This window comes from Trachemys scripta, chromosome 10 (assembly GCF_013100865.1).
Source record: "Trachemys scripta elegans isolate TJP31775 chromosome 10, CAS_Tse_1.0, whole genome shotgun sequence".
Classification (NCBI taxonomy): Eukaryota; Metazoa; Chordata; order Testudines; family Emydidae; genus Trachemys; species Trachemys scripta.
In genome coordinates this window covers 61424354-61440517 of record NC_048307.1, presented here as the reverse complement: position 1 = coordinate 61440517, position 16164 = coordinate 61424354, and the positions used below count along the sequence as shown (strand labels likewise).

At 38.8% G+C, this 16164-nt stretch overlaps 1 protein-coding gene and 1 long non-coding RNA gene across 2 annotated transcripts in view; one reads left to right on the top strand and one right to left on the bottom strand.

Moving 5' to 3' along the window:
* The window catches only part of UNC13C (unc-13 homolog C), a 398557-nt gene extending 392788 nt beyond the window's left edge, over positions 1-5769 (top strand). Inside the window, exon 34 of the mRNA XM_034783191.1 lies at positions 4919-5769. Within this exon, the coding sequence (XP_034639082.1) occupies positions 4919-5204 (286 nt within the window). The 3' untranslated portion in view covers positions 5205-5769. The remainder of the gene's footprint in view (positions 1-4918) is intronic.
* LOC117883648 overlaps positions 1-16164 on the bottom strand; it is a 195879-nt gene that overhangs the window by 10414 nt on the left and 169301 nt on the right. The window lies entirely within an intron of this gene.

Below are 16164 nucleotides of genomic sequence, written 5' to 3'. Positions count from 1 at the left end.
GTATTCAGAACAAATGTTCCCTTTTCCTACAACTCCAGGGTTATGGGGACACATGAAGTACAGGCATCCCTTTAGAAGACTGAAACATGTTTAATGGCAATTGCCAACAATTATCTTCCTAAAATTTTATTTTTAAAAGCACAGTAGTTGAAACAAAGATAGACGCTGAGAATCACGTAATGCAGAAGGACGATCTTAAGGATCTAAAGCTGGGTAAGATGGGAACAACTAAATACAATTAGCACCAGACTGGATGAGCATCAAAATAGTCAATATATTTAGTGTTTTTCATTCTTTATAAATAGCTTAATCTCCAAATTGGTAGACACCCATCCATCCTCAAGTACCTATCTTCATTGGATCTGTCTTTACTTTGTAAGATTAGTTACATAATAAGTAAGAGGAAATCATCACTACTAGAGGGAGCACTGGCAGTAACATTAGAGAACGTGAGTTTTTAATCGCGTGCTTCACAAGCCTTTTGCTTTAATAACAGCAGTATAACAAATGGATCTGTCAAGTAGAGGATACTGAGCAGTAAGGGGCCTATGTTTTCCACATCTCTGTCTACAACATCCAGTAGCAATCAGCAGGTTAACTTTAAGCATGAAAGAAATTGAAAGGATCTACAATATTTTTTTGGTAGTAAAAATCCATTCATGCCAAACTTTGAACTAGTCACCAGTCTAACATAGGCCTGATCCAATGCCCTCTGAAGTCCAACTGAGCCTTTTCATTGACTTCAACATGGAATAGCTCAACCTGTAGTTAAGATCTCTGCTGCTACCATTCATAATAAAATAATGGCAAAGCAGAAATCAATGTTAAGAAGTATCCCCAATCTGTTTCATGCCACAAATTTATTACCAAATAACTTCTTCCAGAGGTGGGTAGCTGGATTTTTTTTTTTTTTAAATGGGGCTGAAAGACATTTTCAAGCTATGCCTTCTTTCTAAATCTTTTTTAATGCTAGACTGTTAGAATAATACAGGTTTTTTGAGTGATTAAAGCCTAAACTATGTTCTATTTGGATTACAGTATAGCAGCATATCATTAGAGTCAAGAGGATTCTAGACTGCCTGGCACGCTGTTTCATTTTTAAATCAAAGGAAAATCATGTAAATCTTCCTCTAGTGATAACCTGCCCTGTGTACTTGTTTTATGTGCCTCAGAATGAGTGAAATCTTGCAGCTATAACTCAAAATATGCAATGAGTTTCATGAAACAAAGCTCCACGTATATACAGTCCTGGAGCCTTACAGCTCTGTCTATCCTACAAGGGGATTACTGTGTGCTGCACGGTGAATACTAATGATATGCTTTCCTGCAGTAAAAGCATCCAAGACAGTATTATAGGAACAGTAGCAATGCATAGTATTGTTCTTGCCAGTGCAATGTCAGAACTGGCAGGTTTCTCCAGTTGGTTTGGCCCAACCATAACATAAGTACATTTATATTTAACTGCAACTAGCCACCAGCACTTGGAGCAGGGCTGGCTCCAGGCACCAGCTTAACAAGCAGGTGCTTGGGGCAGCCAAGGGAGAGGGGCGGCACGTGCGGCAATTCAGGGGCTGCAGGTCCCTCACTCCCTCTAGGAGCGAAGGACCTGCCGCCGAAGCCAATCATGGCTTCCCCCCCCCCCCCCAATTGCTGCCGCCGGTCGCGATTTTTTTTTTTTTGCTTAGGGCGGCAGAAATGCTGGAGCCGGCCCTGACTTGGAGCGAAATTAACCCCATTGCAGGTGCTGCACACCATTTAATGCAGCTCTTAAGTGGTGCATAGGGCTTTGTTTGGACCCCTACATTGGCATGAATTTCACTCTTAACACTCTGAAGGGCCTTTTGTGGAACTTAATAAGTGCTTGTAAAATGCCTTGAGTTCCTTAGATGAAAGGTGCTAGAGATGCATTGTTATTATAAATTTATAGTGAGAATTACAAACCTACCAATTTCTCTTTCATTATCTGGGGAAGGTACCTACTGCAGTCACAGTAGCTAAATCAGAATGGAAGCCTGACAACCAAATCGAGGCTGCAGAAAAAAAAGCTGCGTAAAAATTAGCATCATGACGACAGCAGTAGATCACATTTTAGCCATTACTTTCCCAAGCTAAATCCCTCTGCCCCTCCTCCCCCGGTTTTGTTTTTTTACACAGTGGGAAAAAAATATACAGCCACTTGACTGGAAATTATGATCAAACAGTACATAATCTTAGGACTGCTGTGAACTTTCAGACTGAGACCTGAAACCAGGCTTAACTGACACTGAGTTTCAATGCAAAGTTGAAACTCGTAGAAGACTTTGATCAGACCCAGGCTGGTCTAGGAATCCTCTCAGCAAGCAGGGGGCTCCCTCACTCCTTCAGCAACAGACCCTAGGATCCCTTCTTTCTTTATGTTGACATCTATGTGAGGCCTAGTGACATGCTTTCCTACAGTCTATAGTGGTACAATCAGCTGCCCTCTCCCCTTCTTTCAGAGATGGGAGCTAGTCCATCCCACCCCTCCTGTTTCTTTGAGGGAAACAGTCAATAGGCCCACTGCCCTAGCATGTGTCTATGAGACATATTTTCAGGAGAGCAGGATGCCTGTCCACACACAAATTCAGCAGCAGTCAGTAAGGAAACATTTTCCGGTCATTTTGCTGCTTCACAAACCTTTCCGGCCCACCCAGCCCCTTCTCTCTCTCTCTTTTTTTTTTTTTTTTTTTGGACAGCTGTCCTAATAATAGGACAGCTAATAGAGAAAATGCACGTTCTGGGTTTGGGGAAGTGGGACCAATGATTACAAAACCAGCTTGTTTTGCGAGGGTTTAGTGAGAGTTTTCTGGTTCGTCCCAAGCCAACATTGGCCAACTGATCCCCCAGCCTGGGTTTGTCACACTTGTGGAAACCTAAAACAACCATCAGGGCTGGATAAAGGCAATTCAGAGCCCTCCCCCATAGCCCCACTCACCAATATGGGCCCACACCTATTCGGATTGCCAGTGCTAAGGTGCCTCTCTCTTCCTAGAGAGGCAAGGCCGGCCAGCTGGTTGGGGTCATGTCTCTCCTATCCCCATTCAAAGAGCAGCCTTGAATCTCTAGACTCATTCTCCTCTGAGAGGCATGAGTGCTAGGAAGGAGCTCCCAGTACTCACCCCAGCAGCTATGGTGGATCTGTTAAGGTGGGCGGTGTCAGCCACACATAACTCTTCTGCTGAGGTTGTGTTAGCATGACTCCCAGGCTGTAGGTCGTAGTGCTAGCCCTCCCTAGAGAGACATGGGACACAGTTCATCCCTTTCAGAGCTATTGTTTCAGACTGTCTGCAGACTTCACGGTATTGTCACACTCAGGTCACATTCTCACACTTTTCTTTGTGGCCACAAGAACTAGAAACTCACTATTTTAAATGAAATCTGAGATTCTGATGTAAATACTGGACACTCTGGCCCTAGGCACTGCCTGTAATATCTAAGCTATAATCCATCTCTGCCAATGGTTTCCATGCAGCATTCATCTCAGCTTAGATCTACAGTAGTTAAAATAAAAATGAAAGCCATTATAATACCAACCATTAAAATAGAAAGGTGGTTAGTTAGTACAGTAACTATGTGTTCTGAGGGTATAATGCTGTTCTTGGAAGCTAAACATTTTTTGTTAGAAAGCTGTTCTATTCAGAGGCTGTACCTCACAGAGTTGGGAGTAAAGGTATAGCAAAAAAGTATTGTAAGACAAAATCCTTCAGTCAGATAGGTGGACATGGAAGGCCTTGAAGCAAAGCCAAGGCAGTTCCTATGTTCAGGGCGCGGACCAGAATGCAGAGAGCGACACAGAGGATAGATCCACTGGTCACCATAGAACATTATGGAGTCTCCCTGATCCTAGTACACAGAAAGGTTTAAGGGCATAGTGAGGGAACATCTAACTGCTCCAAAACTGCTCCATGGCTTGTGACGCATTCCAATCTCACTGATTCCCACTGCTCTGTCCATCACCCATTTATTGGGGTGGAAGGGAAGGGACCAGAACTTGGCTCCTAGAAAGGAAACATTGTGCTATTATGTAATATAACAAGAATAGTAAATTGTGGGTATTATTTTGTTTTTTAAATGAATACGTGACTCAGACTAAAAGGAACATTTTTCATTTTCTGATTGAAAAAGGTTTATGTTGTGTTGAACAGGTGTCCTAGGTAGATCATCATCAGGCTTGCATGTTTTTTGGATGTAACTGATAAATATTGCTAGTCAATTCTTTACCACTGGAAAACAGCTGGCACCCATACATTAAATCATATATATAAAATTTGCAATCAGGGTAGCAGCTCAATACCAAATACTGATACACAATTTTATACTGAATACACAGAGGATATGATCACATGCAGAGCCTCCCCTATAAAATTGCCATATGAAAACCATTTGCCCCAACATTAAATTCAAAATTAATAGAGTAGGGAAAACGGATCAAAGATTTACTAGAAATCCAAAAACGTTTTTAGCTGGACGAGGGGGGCGGGAAGAGGGAGAGAAGAGCCTAAATAAAAAGTTATTTGTGCTTTAAAGACATGTGAGATACTGTTCTGAATTCCTCTGAATTGTAGTTTTACATCAGTTTACATTTCTGTTTGGGGTAAAAAAAAAAAAAACATAATTGGTCTATCAATGCTTAAACAGCCGTGATTAAAATGTTGATCATCTGAAATATTTCTGGAGAAAAGGAACAGAGGGTCTGATTATGGAAACTGAGGGTGCTCTCTCAACACCTTCCAGGATCAATACATGTACAGTTTATAAATCAATAATATTTTGTTCGCAGATGTAGAACTCTCTCTGAAATGCATATTATTTTTTTTAAAAAGGTTTCTAAGCCATGTTAACCCCTTGGGGGAATTCAACTAACGTCCATTTTCAAAATCCATTCTTTTAAACCACACAGCATTCTGAGTAATGAAGAAGGGCTGAGAGCCTATGAGCTTCACCTCTCTGTGAAAGATTACTGCTTTGCCAGGGAAGATCGCATTGTAGGAATGACAGTTATCCAGCTACAGAATACTGCAGAGAAAGGTAGCTGCGCATCCTGGTATCCTCTGCTGAAAAATATCTTTATGGATGACACTGGGTTGACAATTCTTAGAATACTTTCTCAGAGGACCAATGATGAAGTTGCTAAAGAATTTGTGAGACTTAAATCAGAAACAAGATCTGTGGAAGAAACTGTCTGAATCACAAATAATGCAAGGGTGACACCGTCAAGAACATAGATACAGTGTTGTTGTCTGAATAGTGCATGCATGTGCAAATCAGTGGGAATGTTTAATTAACTCTGTTTCAGTGTTTGCCAGTACTTAAGTACTATATTTGCAAGGTATGTTGAGGCGCTGTACACCTTTTATACATATTTTGGTCTTTGGAAAAGTAATTGTTACAATGAAGTGCCAAAACCAAGATTAAGAGTCAATTATTAATGGTATATTTTAAAAAGTTGAGTTCATCTCATTGCAACTCCTTCACATTAAATATTTATTAATGAAAGATTATTCTTTTGAGTTGATTAATTAGTTGTCTCTGTTAAATTACTGTGAGTTGCTTCTACATGTCTGAATTGAGTTACCTCCCTTATCATTATAAAGAATTTTATCTAATTTCATAATCATTTTATGCTAACCTCATTTTAGGTATCTTACCAATAACTTTTCTATCATAACTACAGATACAGTTACTTCTAGAAAGTGTTTGTAATTTTATAATTACTGATATAAAGTAATGATTTTTGCATACAAACTGAAAAAAGGTGCTAACCTTTTTCCAACCTTTCATAAATATCACTGTGAAGAAATACTGTTAACACAAGTTCTCAAGAAGCTTCGCTTATCAGAGTTTGTTACTGATGTTAGATATCTTGAGATAACTTTGTTCATCAAAACTGCCAAGGCAACATCATATTTGTATAAGAAGGTAAGTTGATATCTGTAGAAAAAGACTGCCATACATAGAGTATACATGCTTTACAAGAATTTCATATTTTTAAAATGATACAGTACTGTATAAGAGTTAATAGTTCGAAAGATGTAAGGCTGGTTTGTGGTTTGTTTCCAGAAATCATTTATGAAAAGTAATGATGCTGTTAGCATTTTCACTCTGAAAGTTATAAATGTTGCTTTACATACTTAGCTGTAATATCAGTTAAGTGCTTTATTTCTTTTGTTTTAGAAAAGTTCAACAGTTTGTACTTATGCAACATTACTATGTATTGCACTGAAGCAAAATCCATGTCCTGTAAATATTTAGTGAGAAATTGTAAAATAAAGTATGAAAGAAACTGCTTTTAGTTTTGCAATTGACATTATTTATGTGCCTGTAGGCATAAACTGCACTGTGAAGCCAATTGAGTGGGGTGCAGTGTTGCATTACAATATATCAAAGTATGGATTCTAGTGTGTCTAACATTCCTTAAACATTTGCATCTTTTGTAAAAATAAGGTTTCATATGTGAACAATACATGCAAAATTATAATAAATCAGGCACTTACTTTCTTAATGCACTCATACTATATATAATGTAATGTTCTGGCACATGCGCACACACATTTTCCATTGGCTTTGGTTTCAACTATCTGTTATTCAGTTATTGGTTTGGTATTTTTATTGATGGGGGAGGGGGAGAACATAAGAATATTGGTGGACTTGATTCCAGTTTGTTGATGAGGTCTATGTGACCTCATGTAGGTAAATCTTTCCAGAATTTCCTTTCAAGAGATTTTCATGGATTGTTTCAATATTTTTAAATCTTCTTGGTGAAAACACTCTTTCAGGCATGAAGTAGAGCTCAAAATTTAGAGAAAATTTGTAGTCTCTCAAGAAGGTTGGCTGTACTTAACTAAGATCTCAGACAGTGGGGAAAGGAGCTGACCATCTATCAACTGTTACCCCGTTTGTGTCTATACTTTGCAGAATATTTATTTAGGAAAGATGTTTTCACTGGTTAGAAAATCCCATTTTTTGCCATCAGCCCAGAAACCCTTTTAGCTAAAGTATTTTATAGCATAAAATAGCCATTGAATGTCAAACAGAGTATTTAATTAGATAGGTTATTGAAGTCTACTTCAGACATTTCTGAGGATTCGAGTATTAAAACCTACTAAATGTAGGTTGCAGACCCTGGCTGAGATTTGCAAAGCTGCCTATGGGGTTTGGATGCCCTATTCCCACTGATGTTTTAAATGTACTCTCTGTACACTAAAACAACAAGGAGTCTGGTGGCACCTTAAAGATTTGGGCATAAGCTTTCATGGGTAAAAAAACCTCACTTCTTCAGATGCTACCCTCTGCTATTCTCTGTACACTGAAACGTTTGGGGGCAAATTGATCCCTGGGGTAGCTCTATTAATTTAATCAAAGATACACCAGGCTTGAATTGGGCTCATATTGTACATCCATTGAAGTAACGTTCATGTGGCCCTTTGGAAGTACATGATAAGCTCTATGTATTTAAATAGCTGTTCTTTTAAAAGGTATACCTCAGTGTGTGAACACTGGCTGACACTTAAGTGATTAATACAGTTAAGGTGAAAGTCAAACTGCCTTGCAGTAGTGCTCACAAAACCATTAGCAATCAACAAGATTTAATATGATAGAACATTAATAGACTCAATCTCAAATAGAAAAGGAGACCATCAGAGAGTGACACAGTTCCTCTAATACTGAGCATTACCTCTAGATAAAAGGCAGAGGATCGTACACATTTAATCTACTGACATTTTTAATGCATTCCACTATGGCGCCTGAAGTTAAACAGGAAAGGCTGGATTCTACAGAAAAAAATGGGTTTCCTGTTTGTTTACCTAAAGCATGTTTGTTGTATTTTTTCTGATTGCTGTATATTATGTTGTAAAATGTTGTACATTTTGCTGTATAATGTATTAATAAGTCACCAAATAAGGTAAATGTTTTTAGTGCAGAACTACTTATAAAGGGATAAGTATTGAAGTTGCCATGAAAATATATCACTGCTGCTAGCAAGAAGGAATTTGTTACTTTTGCACACCAAAAATCATCTGACTGTAGTAACCAAAATCCCAAACTTTGTAAACTACAAGTGTGAAGAGTTTATGATGTACCTTCATGTTTCCTCTTTTTTAACAAAGAAATATTTACTTACTGTATCAAGGTTTGTCTTATAACAGGTTGAGGTGGAAAATGTGTTATCCTTACATTTCAGAGCTCTGTTATAAAAATGATATTTAGCTATTGATCAAAATGCAAATAAAATGCTATTCCTCAGTATATACAGCTTGAAGTCAAACATTTTCTGTGCATAAATTATCGCTCCTGACTAAGCTAAAAGACTGATATATTTGGCTTCCGAAAAGTAAACATTTCATTATTTAAAAAACTAATTTGCATTTATATATTAGGTCATTTTTCTGACTCTTGTGAAAAAACACTGATGAATGGGTTTCTGTTAACTGTTTCTTCGATTTAATTTCTCATCGCTTGCGGAACTGATTCAAAACAATTTAAACCCTATTCATTTTATAGTGGTTTTTAAGATATTAAAAATATGCATTGATTGAATATAATTTAATTTAAAAATTGCAGGAGACCCCACTACTACTACCACCAGCACCACCAATTTAAGAAGGGAAAGAATTTCTAAGCTGCAAGGAATAACCATTTTATGGCAATTTCTCAACCCATATGATATGTATCTGTAGTAGCCAGGAGCTCCACATTGACAGTAGTCTGCAATGTGACAGCACTTAAGGAGCTAATGGCAAATTTAAACATGTTGGACTGAGTTACAGAAATGCTTCAAGGGTTAAACAGAATGGTTTTATATTTTGTATTGCATTTTATAGGACACAAGCATAAAGCCTTCAAGATTGAAGAAAAATTTTGGACAAGTGTGGTTTGGCATGAATATGAGCTATGGCTGTTGCCATATATGTCTATAGCATCTGCATTTTGTATTGTAACACCAGGGAGAGACCACAGAACAAGTTATTGCAATAGTCTAGTCCAGAGGTCACAAACATATGAACACTTTACCTGAGTGGGACAAGAGAGGTCATAATAAAGTAATATTTCTAAAGTGATAAAGCTCACCAACAGAAAACAAAGAGCCCCAAAACGTAACGTAGTAAAAGTTGGTTTTAATTAGTCCGTTTTATATTTAACATGTGCCAAAACAGGTAGTAATAATTCAATGAGTTAAATACTGATAAAACCAGCTGTGTAGCCAAACCCAGCATCCATTATGGACTCTGAAATAGCCAAAGACACCACGGTTAACCTCTACTTTTTCAAAAGTGCCTTGAGCGCCATCTTCCACCTGGATAAACACCAGAAAAGATTGTAGTATGTCACATTGAAATGACACCACCTTTAACAGTGCAGCACTTGTACTACACTGCTAGGCCTTTCTGTGGGACTATGAACCCATGACTTCGATGCCCCTTGACCGAGAGATCTGTCAAATGGATCTTACCAGCTTAACTGGTAGTATAGTCTTCTAGGAAGATGGAATTTCCATAAAAAATAAATGCTTGGGATGGGGCCAGCAGCAAAAGATGCAGTTGTCAGCATTTAATTCTGAAATTACCTGAAAACTTATTTTCTAATTCTGCTAGACATTAATATCCATACGTTGTCTGATTTTGTTGTCTTGTGTGTGTGTAATTCAGAAATTACACCTATGAGATTGGAATCTCCTATATGGCTTATCCAATGACATTAAAAGTCCCTTCAAAAAATATCACTTGGAAATGAGACACTAAAAGGACACTTTAAGAGCTGTTTTGTTGAATCTTAGTTACTGAGAAGTCTTCTGGAGGCTCAGCAGAATCAATAAATCCTTTATGAAGACTGCAGAAAATAGTCTCTTCCCTCTTTCCCCCCGGCCCTTCTCCCCAGTATCCATTCTGATACACAAGCCAAGAATAAATTATCTGTGCCTATCACAAAACTCTTTGTCAGTTGTGGTATAGCATCCTGTTCAGTGGTGGATCAGCTAGAGAAGAAAGATATTTGTATATATTGAGGCAACAGTTCAGGCACAAGATTGATGGAAATAAAATCAAAGAACAACTTCTCTGAAAAATACACATCACAATTCCTCCTAATGCATGAATGCTGTATCCTCATATGCGTGGCTTTTAGTAAAGCAACTGAAAGGGAATGCTCGTAAAGGGTCATAATTTTCTGAACCAGAACTGATGCACTGAATAACTGAATTGAATTATAAATTTAACAGTGCATTGGAGATTAAAGAGTTGGAAAATTACTGGTTAATGATCATTACCATTATATATTCTAGCCATACTCTCTCTCACACACACACACACACACGTAAATATCTACTGCATTCAGTGAATTTATACGTACTCCAATGGGTATACTGTTAGAACTACTACAAGTGCCTGAATTGCTGAGCATCTGGGAAATGATAGAAAACACAAAATACTATGCACCTGTCTAACCAGGAATCTGGAGAGATGGACAGTCGTGGCTCTCAGATACACCTGCACATCTTTGAAGACAAAGACTGAGAGCAGAATTTGGTCCACAGAGTTGTTTGTTGCTAATTATGTCAGTCTCAAAACTGAACACTGTTTAATTATCCAATATTAAATTTTGGTATTCTCATACACTTAAACTGGAATGTTTATTCAATACCACATCTTCGCACGTCCAAATGGGGAAAAATCATGAAATTGTAAGCTTGCTAAAGCCTGAGAGCACTGATTTGTATTTTAATTTGATTTGAAATTTTGGAGCCACGTTGTTATGGTAATTCATCATGCCTACTGTTTTCCAATAATGCTCACACCCTCACGTTTTTAAACTGTTATCCTATATCTGTGTGCCCTGGGAATTTTTTGTTTGGTTTTATTTAGGACAAACTCACAAACCTTTACTCACACAAGTAGTTCCATTAAGGTGAATGAGACTACCCTCGTGAGTAAGAATTTACAGGATGGACCATTAGATTGTAAGCTTATGGGGCAGGGAATGTGTTTGTAAAGTACTGAGTAAATACACAGTGCTATTCAAACATTTTATAACATCATGGAAGGGGAGGGGATATTCCAGAGGACTGGAAAAGTGCAAATATAGTGCCAATCTATAAAAAGGAGAATAAGGACCACTTGGGGATTTACAGACCTGTCAGTTTAACTTCAGTACATGGAAAGATAACGGAACAAATAATTAAGCAATTAATTTGAAGACACCTAGAAGATAATGAGGTGATAAGTAACAGTCAGCATAGATTTGTCAAAAACAAATCCTGTCAAACCAACCTAATAACTTTCTTTGACAGAGTAACAAGCCCTGTGGATATGGGGGAAGTGGTAGATGTGGTATATTTTGACTTTAGTAGGGCTTTTGATACGGTCTCACATGACCTTCCAACGAGGGAAATACAACCTAGATGGAGCTATTGTAAGGTGGGTGCATAACTGGTTGGAAAACCATTCCCAAAGAGTAGTTATCAGTGGTTCACAGTCAAGCTGGAAGGGCATATCAAATGGGGCCCCGCAGGGATTAGTTCTGGGTCCAGTCCTGTTCAATATCTTCATCAATGGTTTAGATAATGGCATAGAGAGTACACTTATAAAGTTTGTGGATGATTCCAAGCTGGGAGGGGTTACACATGCTTTGGAGGTTAGGATTAACATTCAAAATGACCTGGAGAAACTGGAGAAATGCTCTGAAGTAAATAGGATGAAATCCAATGAGGACAAATGCAAAGTACTCCATGTAGGAAGGAACAATCAGTTGCACACATACAAAATGAGGGCCTATGAAGGAATACTGCAAAAAGGGATCTGGGAGTCATAGTGGATCACAAGCTAAATACGAGTCAACAGTGTAACACTGTTGCAAAAAAAAAAAAAAACACACCACGAACATCATTCTGGGATGTATTAGCAGGAGTGTTGTAAACAAGACATGAGAAGTAATTCTTCCACTCAACTCTGCACTGATTAGGCCTTAACTGGGGTATTGTACCCAGTGCTGGATGCCACATTTCAGGAAATATGTGAACAAAGTCCAGAGAAGAGCAACACAAATGGTTACAGGTCTAGAAAATATGACCTACGAGGGAAGATAGAAAAAATTGGGTTTGTTTAGTCTGGAGAAGAGAAGACTGAGAGGGGACATGATAACAATTTTCAAGTACATAAAAGGTTGTTACAAGGAGGATGGAGGAAAAAAAATGTTCTCAAACTCTGAGGATTGGACAAGAAGCAATGGGCTTAAATTGTAGCAAGAGCGGTTTAGGTTGGGCATTAAGAAAAGCTTCTTGTCAGGATAGTTAAGCCTAGGGAGGTTGTGGAATCTCAGGCATTGGCAATTTGTAAGACCACGGTAGACAAACACATGTCAGGGATGATCTAGAGAATACTGCTCCTGCCTTGAGTGCAGGGGACTGGACTAGATGACCTCAAGGTCCATTCCAGTCCTACGTTTCTTGAGTCTATTGTAACATGCTGTCCTCAGTTACCTTCCTGGAGCCCCTGTGATTTCAGTGCAGCTGCACAGGTAGCAAAGGACAGACTCTGGGCCTAGCTATTTAATTTCAGTTTGGGAGTAGATGCTAAGCTGCAGATCAGTAAATAACTCCAGTTTACTGATATTAATAACAGTTCATCATGCAGCTAATTAATAGTGTCCTCCCCCAGGCCACTTCATACAGGCAGGAGAAAATTAATTCCAAATAGAATTACTGTGGAACCATGTGGCATCTACCTTTGTCTCTTGGCTCACTGCTATAGAGAGCTAACTAACTGACTAGGAAAGATGATACATAAATCAAGATACACAGTTAAAGAAAAATTCCTTAACATTCTCTCTCTCAGGCTCAGTCATACCCTTGAGTCAGACAGAATTTTAACAAGTGCTGTGATTTCCTGTCATTCCATTGCAGCAAATTTACGGAGGTCATCTTTTTTAGACTGTAATGGGCATAGCATTTAAGTGGGAAGATGTGTCACACAGACTCCAGCTCTCATCTAGTCTCTCCTTAGCTCAATTTTTAGCTCTCAAAAGGAGAGTGCTGAATTTTCAACTGAAGTGACTATTCATGGCAAGATTAGCACATGGACCATGTTGTAATTGAAAGTCATTCACCTTGCCCCTACCTCTCTGGCTTTCCCCTAAATGTAAGGGGCACCTGCCAGGGTTAAATATTGTGCTTCAGGCACTTTTAGCTCTAGCTCCTGAAGTAGCTCTGCAGCCTTTTCATAACTGAGAAGATAGAAAAATAAAGTTCCCCCCAGCTGAATGTTCAGAGTAGCGATTCACAACAGTATTACAAACAAATCTTAGCACTAATGATACCATGGTGAACTCCCATTAGTTTCAATTTGCATTAACTGTCGCCTTTGCTCTCACAAGACAGCGCAAGTCTATTAAGTATATTTGCTGGTACAGTGAATTGGAAATAAAACATTTTTAAATAGGTTTAAGAATGATGAACAAATGCCAAATTGTATCTTGTAATTGTTGATGGATGGACGGATAGTGTGTACAAAGATGATTACTATCTTCCCATAGAAGAAAACTGGTATCTTGATTTTTGTAGGATGGTAAGAAATTGAGGGCAGGGATCAGAAAGCATGCGTTCCCCGTACATTTTAATTTTATTTTTCCACATCCATGGTAGAGGTAAATTTTGTAACTGAGGGTACGTCTTCACTTACCGGAGGGTCCGGCGGCAGGCAATCGATGTTCTGGGATCGATTTATTGCGTCTGGTTAAGACGCGATAAATCGATCCCGGAAGTGCTCGCCATTGACGCCGGTACTCCAGCTCGCCGAGAGGAGTACTCGGCATCGACGGGGGAGCCTTCCTGCCGCGTCTGGACCCGCGGTAAGTTCGGACTAAGGTACTTCGAATTCAGCTACGTTATTACCTGAGTCCGAAGTGCGGGCTTAGTGGGGACCAGGCCTCAAGGCACAACAGTTTCATCTTTTTAGTAGTTTTCAAGTAAGTTATTTGCAAGTTGATAAAACTATACTGACAGCCCAAGGAGGTTTAGCTGTAAAGACGTCTATCATCCAGTAAATAAGTTATTTGAAAATGCACTAAAGGACACAATTGTTATTGTTGTGGTCAATGACTGACTGCACTGTTAATCCAAGGGGTATTATTCCCCCTGAGTTAGTACTATACCAGTGACTGGCACAGTGTTTGGAGGCAATATGCTGTCAGAAGTTGCTTTCATTTGAAAGAGATGTAAAATTGAGGACCATTTAGTGTTAGTCTTGTAGCAGCTGCTATGCTTTCAATGGTTAAAATGGTTGAAGTTCTGGCAGACCACTCTAGATCTGTATTTGCTGACAGTATTTGTCAAATGGAATTATCGGTAGTGTTGGTTTAAAGGATTCAGTGCACAATGTGTGTGTGTGAAAATATTTCTACTGCTTTCAGGCTTTAGTTATTACATGTGTTATTTGATGTGACATTTAAAGTAAGAGTCATATCAAGGCAACCTAAACCCATCTGACATTGTAGATTTAATCCAGGTGACACGTGATATACTCGTGACTAGACTCCGGGACCTACTGGCTACAATAATGTTGAGAGATTTCCTTCACACCTAGCTTTGCAAAAGGATTTAACATACAGTGTGTGCTCTTAGGGAATATTCAGTCCCACTCATACCACTGTGTCACCTGGATAATGGGGCTGCTTCTCTAGATAGCAGTGAGCTCAATCTCCCCAAGGTGCATCATCTAGGCAGCCGGTGACCCCTGCAGCTGGCGACAACACTGTGGAGAAGTTGGACCCAAGAGGCCGCTTATAAACCTTTTTATTAACGTATCATGCTGGTGCTCATGATCACATTAGCTTGCTCTGCTACACCTAACTACATTACATTACGTAACCTGAACTGACTTGAGATCACCATTTCAATGAACATTATTACATCGTGGGCTTAGTTCTGCATGAAGTACATATGTGCGTGGCCACTACCGGCCCACATGCACTGCTCCCAAGCACTAGAAACAGACCACAGCCGGCACCTCTTTAGGAATATTTTCTTTTCCTCATGTCATTCTCATTAAAACAAAATGAACAAAAAATAAAGACAGACATAATACCTGTTTCAATTACATTTAAGGCAATAGCACTTCACTTGAAAATCCCCTGGTACTTCCAGCAGTGAGACTGTCCTAAATTGTGATCTGAAAGGTTTGTTGTGCAGATGAGCACCAAAAAACAGGAAGCAGCCTTTTCTCAGCCTAACTAATGAACAGCCAAAACCAGATTTCTAGCACAGCATGTAACATATCTATTTATACAAATTAATGCCTTCAAATACCCATCTCCACCCATTTGCCATTTATTTTAATAGGAAGTCATTTCATTTACTCATACATAGGATCAAAAATGTATCCAAACATCTCTGCTCTGTAATAACATGTGTTACCAGTATCCATATTCCCCATATACATATTTAAGTGCATTCATAATTTTTGTTTTCCCTTGAACAGTCTGTTCTCTGATTTTCATTTAAAGAGAGCATCAGTTACACAGCTCTACCCAATGCCTGTATTCTACACTTTAAATTAAAAGTAATTTAAAGGAACTTTTAAAAACTATAGTGATTTGTTCCCCCAACAATTAATAAACAGGAGATTTACATGGCTAATTTTCATTAGCGTTAATGGGAACTGATTGGCACCATAAATCCTCTGTATATTAAAGGGGGAAATTGACTTCTTCATCTTAGTATCCATTATTTCTTCCCTTAATTGGACCTACCTCAACGCATGAGTCAATTCTCACTAAACTAAATGGAATTCTGGCCTAAGACTATAGCATGGCCCAAGCATGGTGTCACTGTTACAGAGTGAGCTATCACATGAGGGGGTACACTTGAGAGAGACTGAAAGGGGTCTAAATGACAGCTCGCCCTATAACCATGACATATGACAAATTGGTTCATATAGCGGTTTCCTTCCAGATCTCTGGCTACCTTTAAGTGGAGCTGATTCTTTCACAAAGTTAGCATTGCCTTTTAATTGACGTAATTTCAGAATCCTTAAGAGGTTTGTGTTAAAAGATCTAGTTTATTACATTTTGTATTAATAAAGGAAGAACAGTGTTTCCCAAACTTGGGACGCCGCTTGTGTAGGGAAAGCCCCTGGCGGGCCGGGTCGGTTCGTTTAC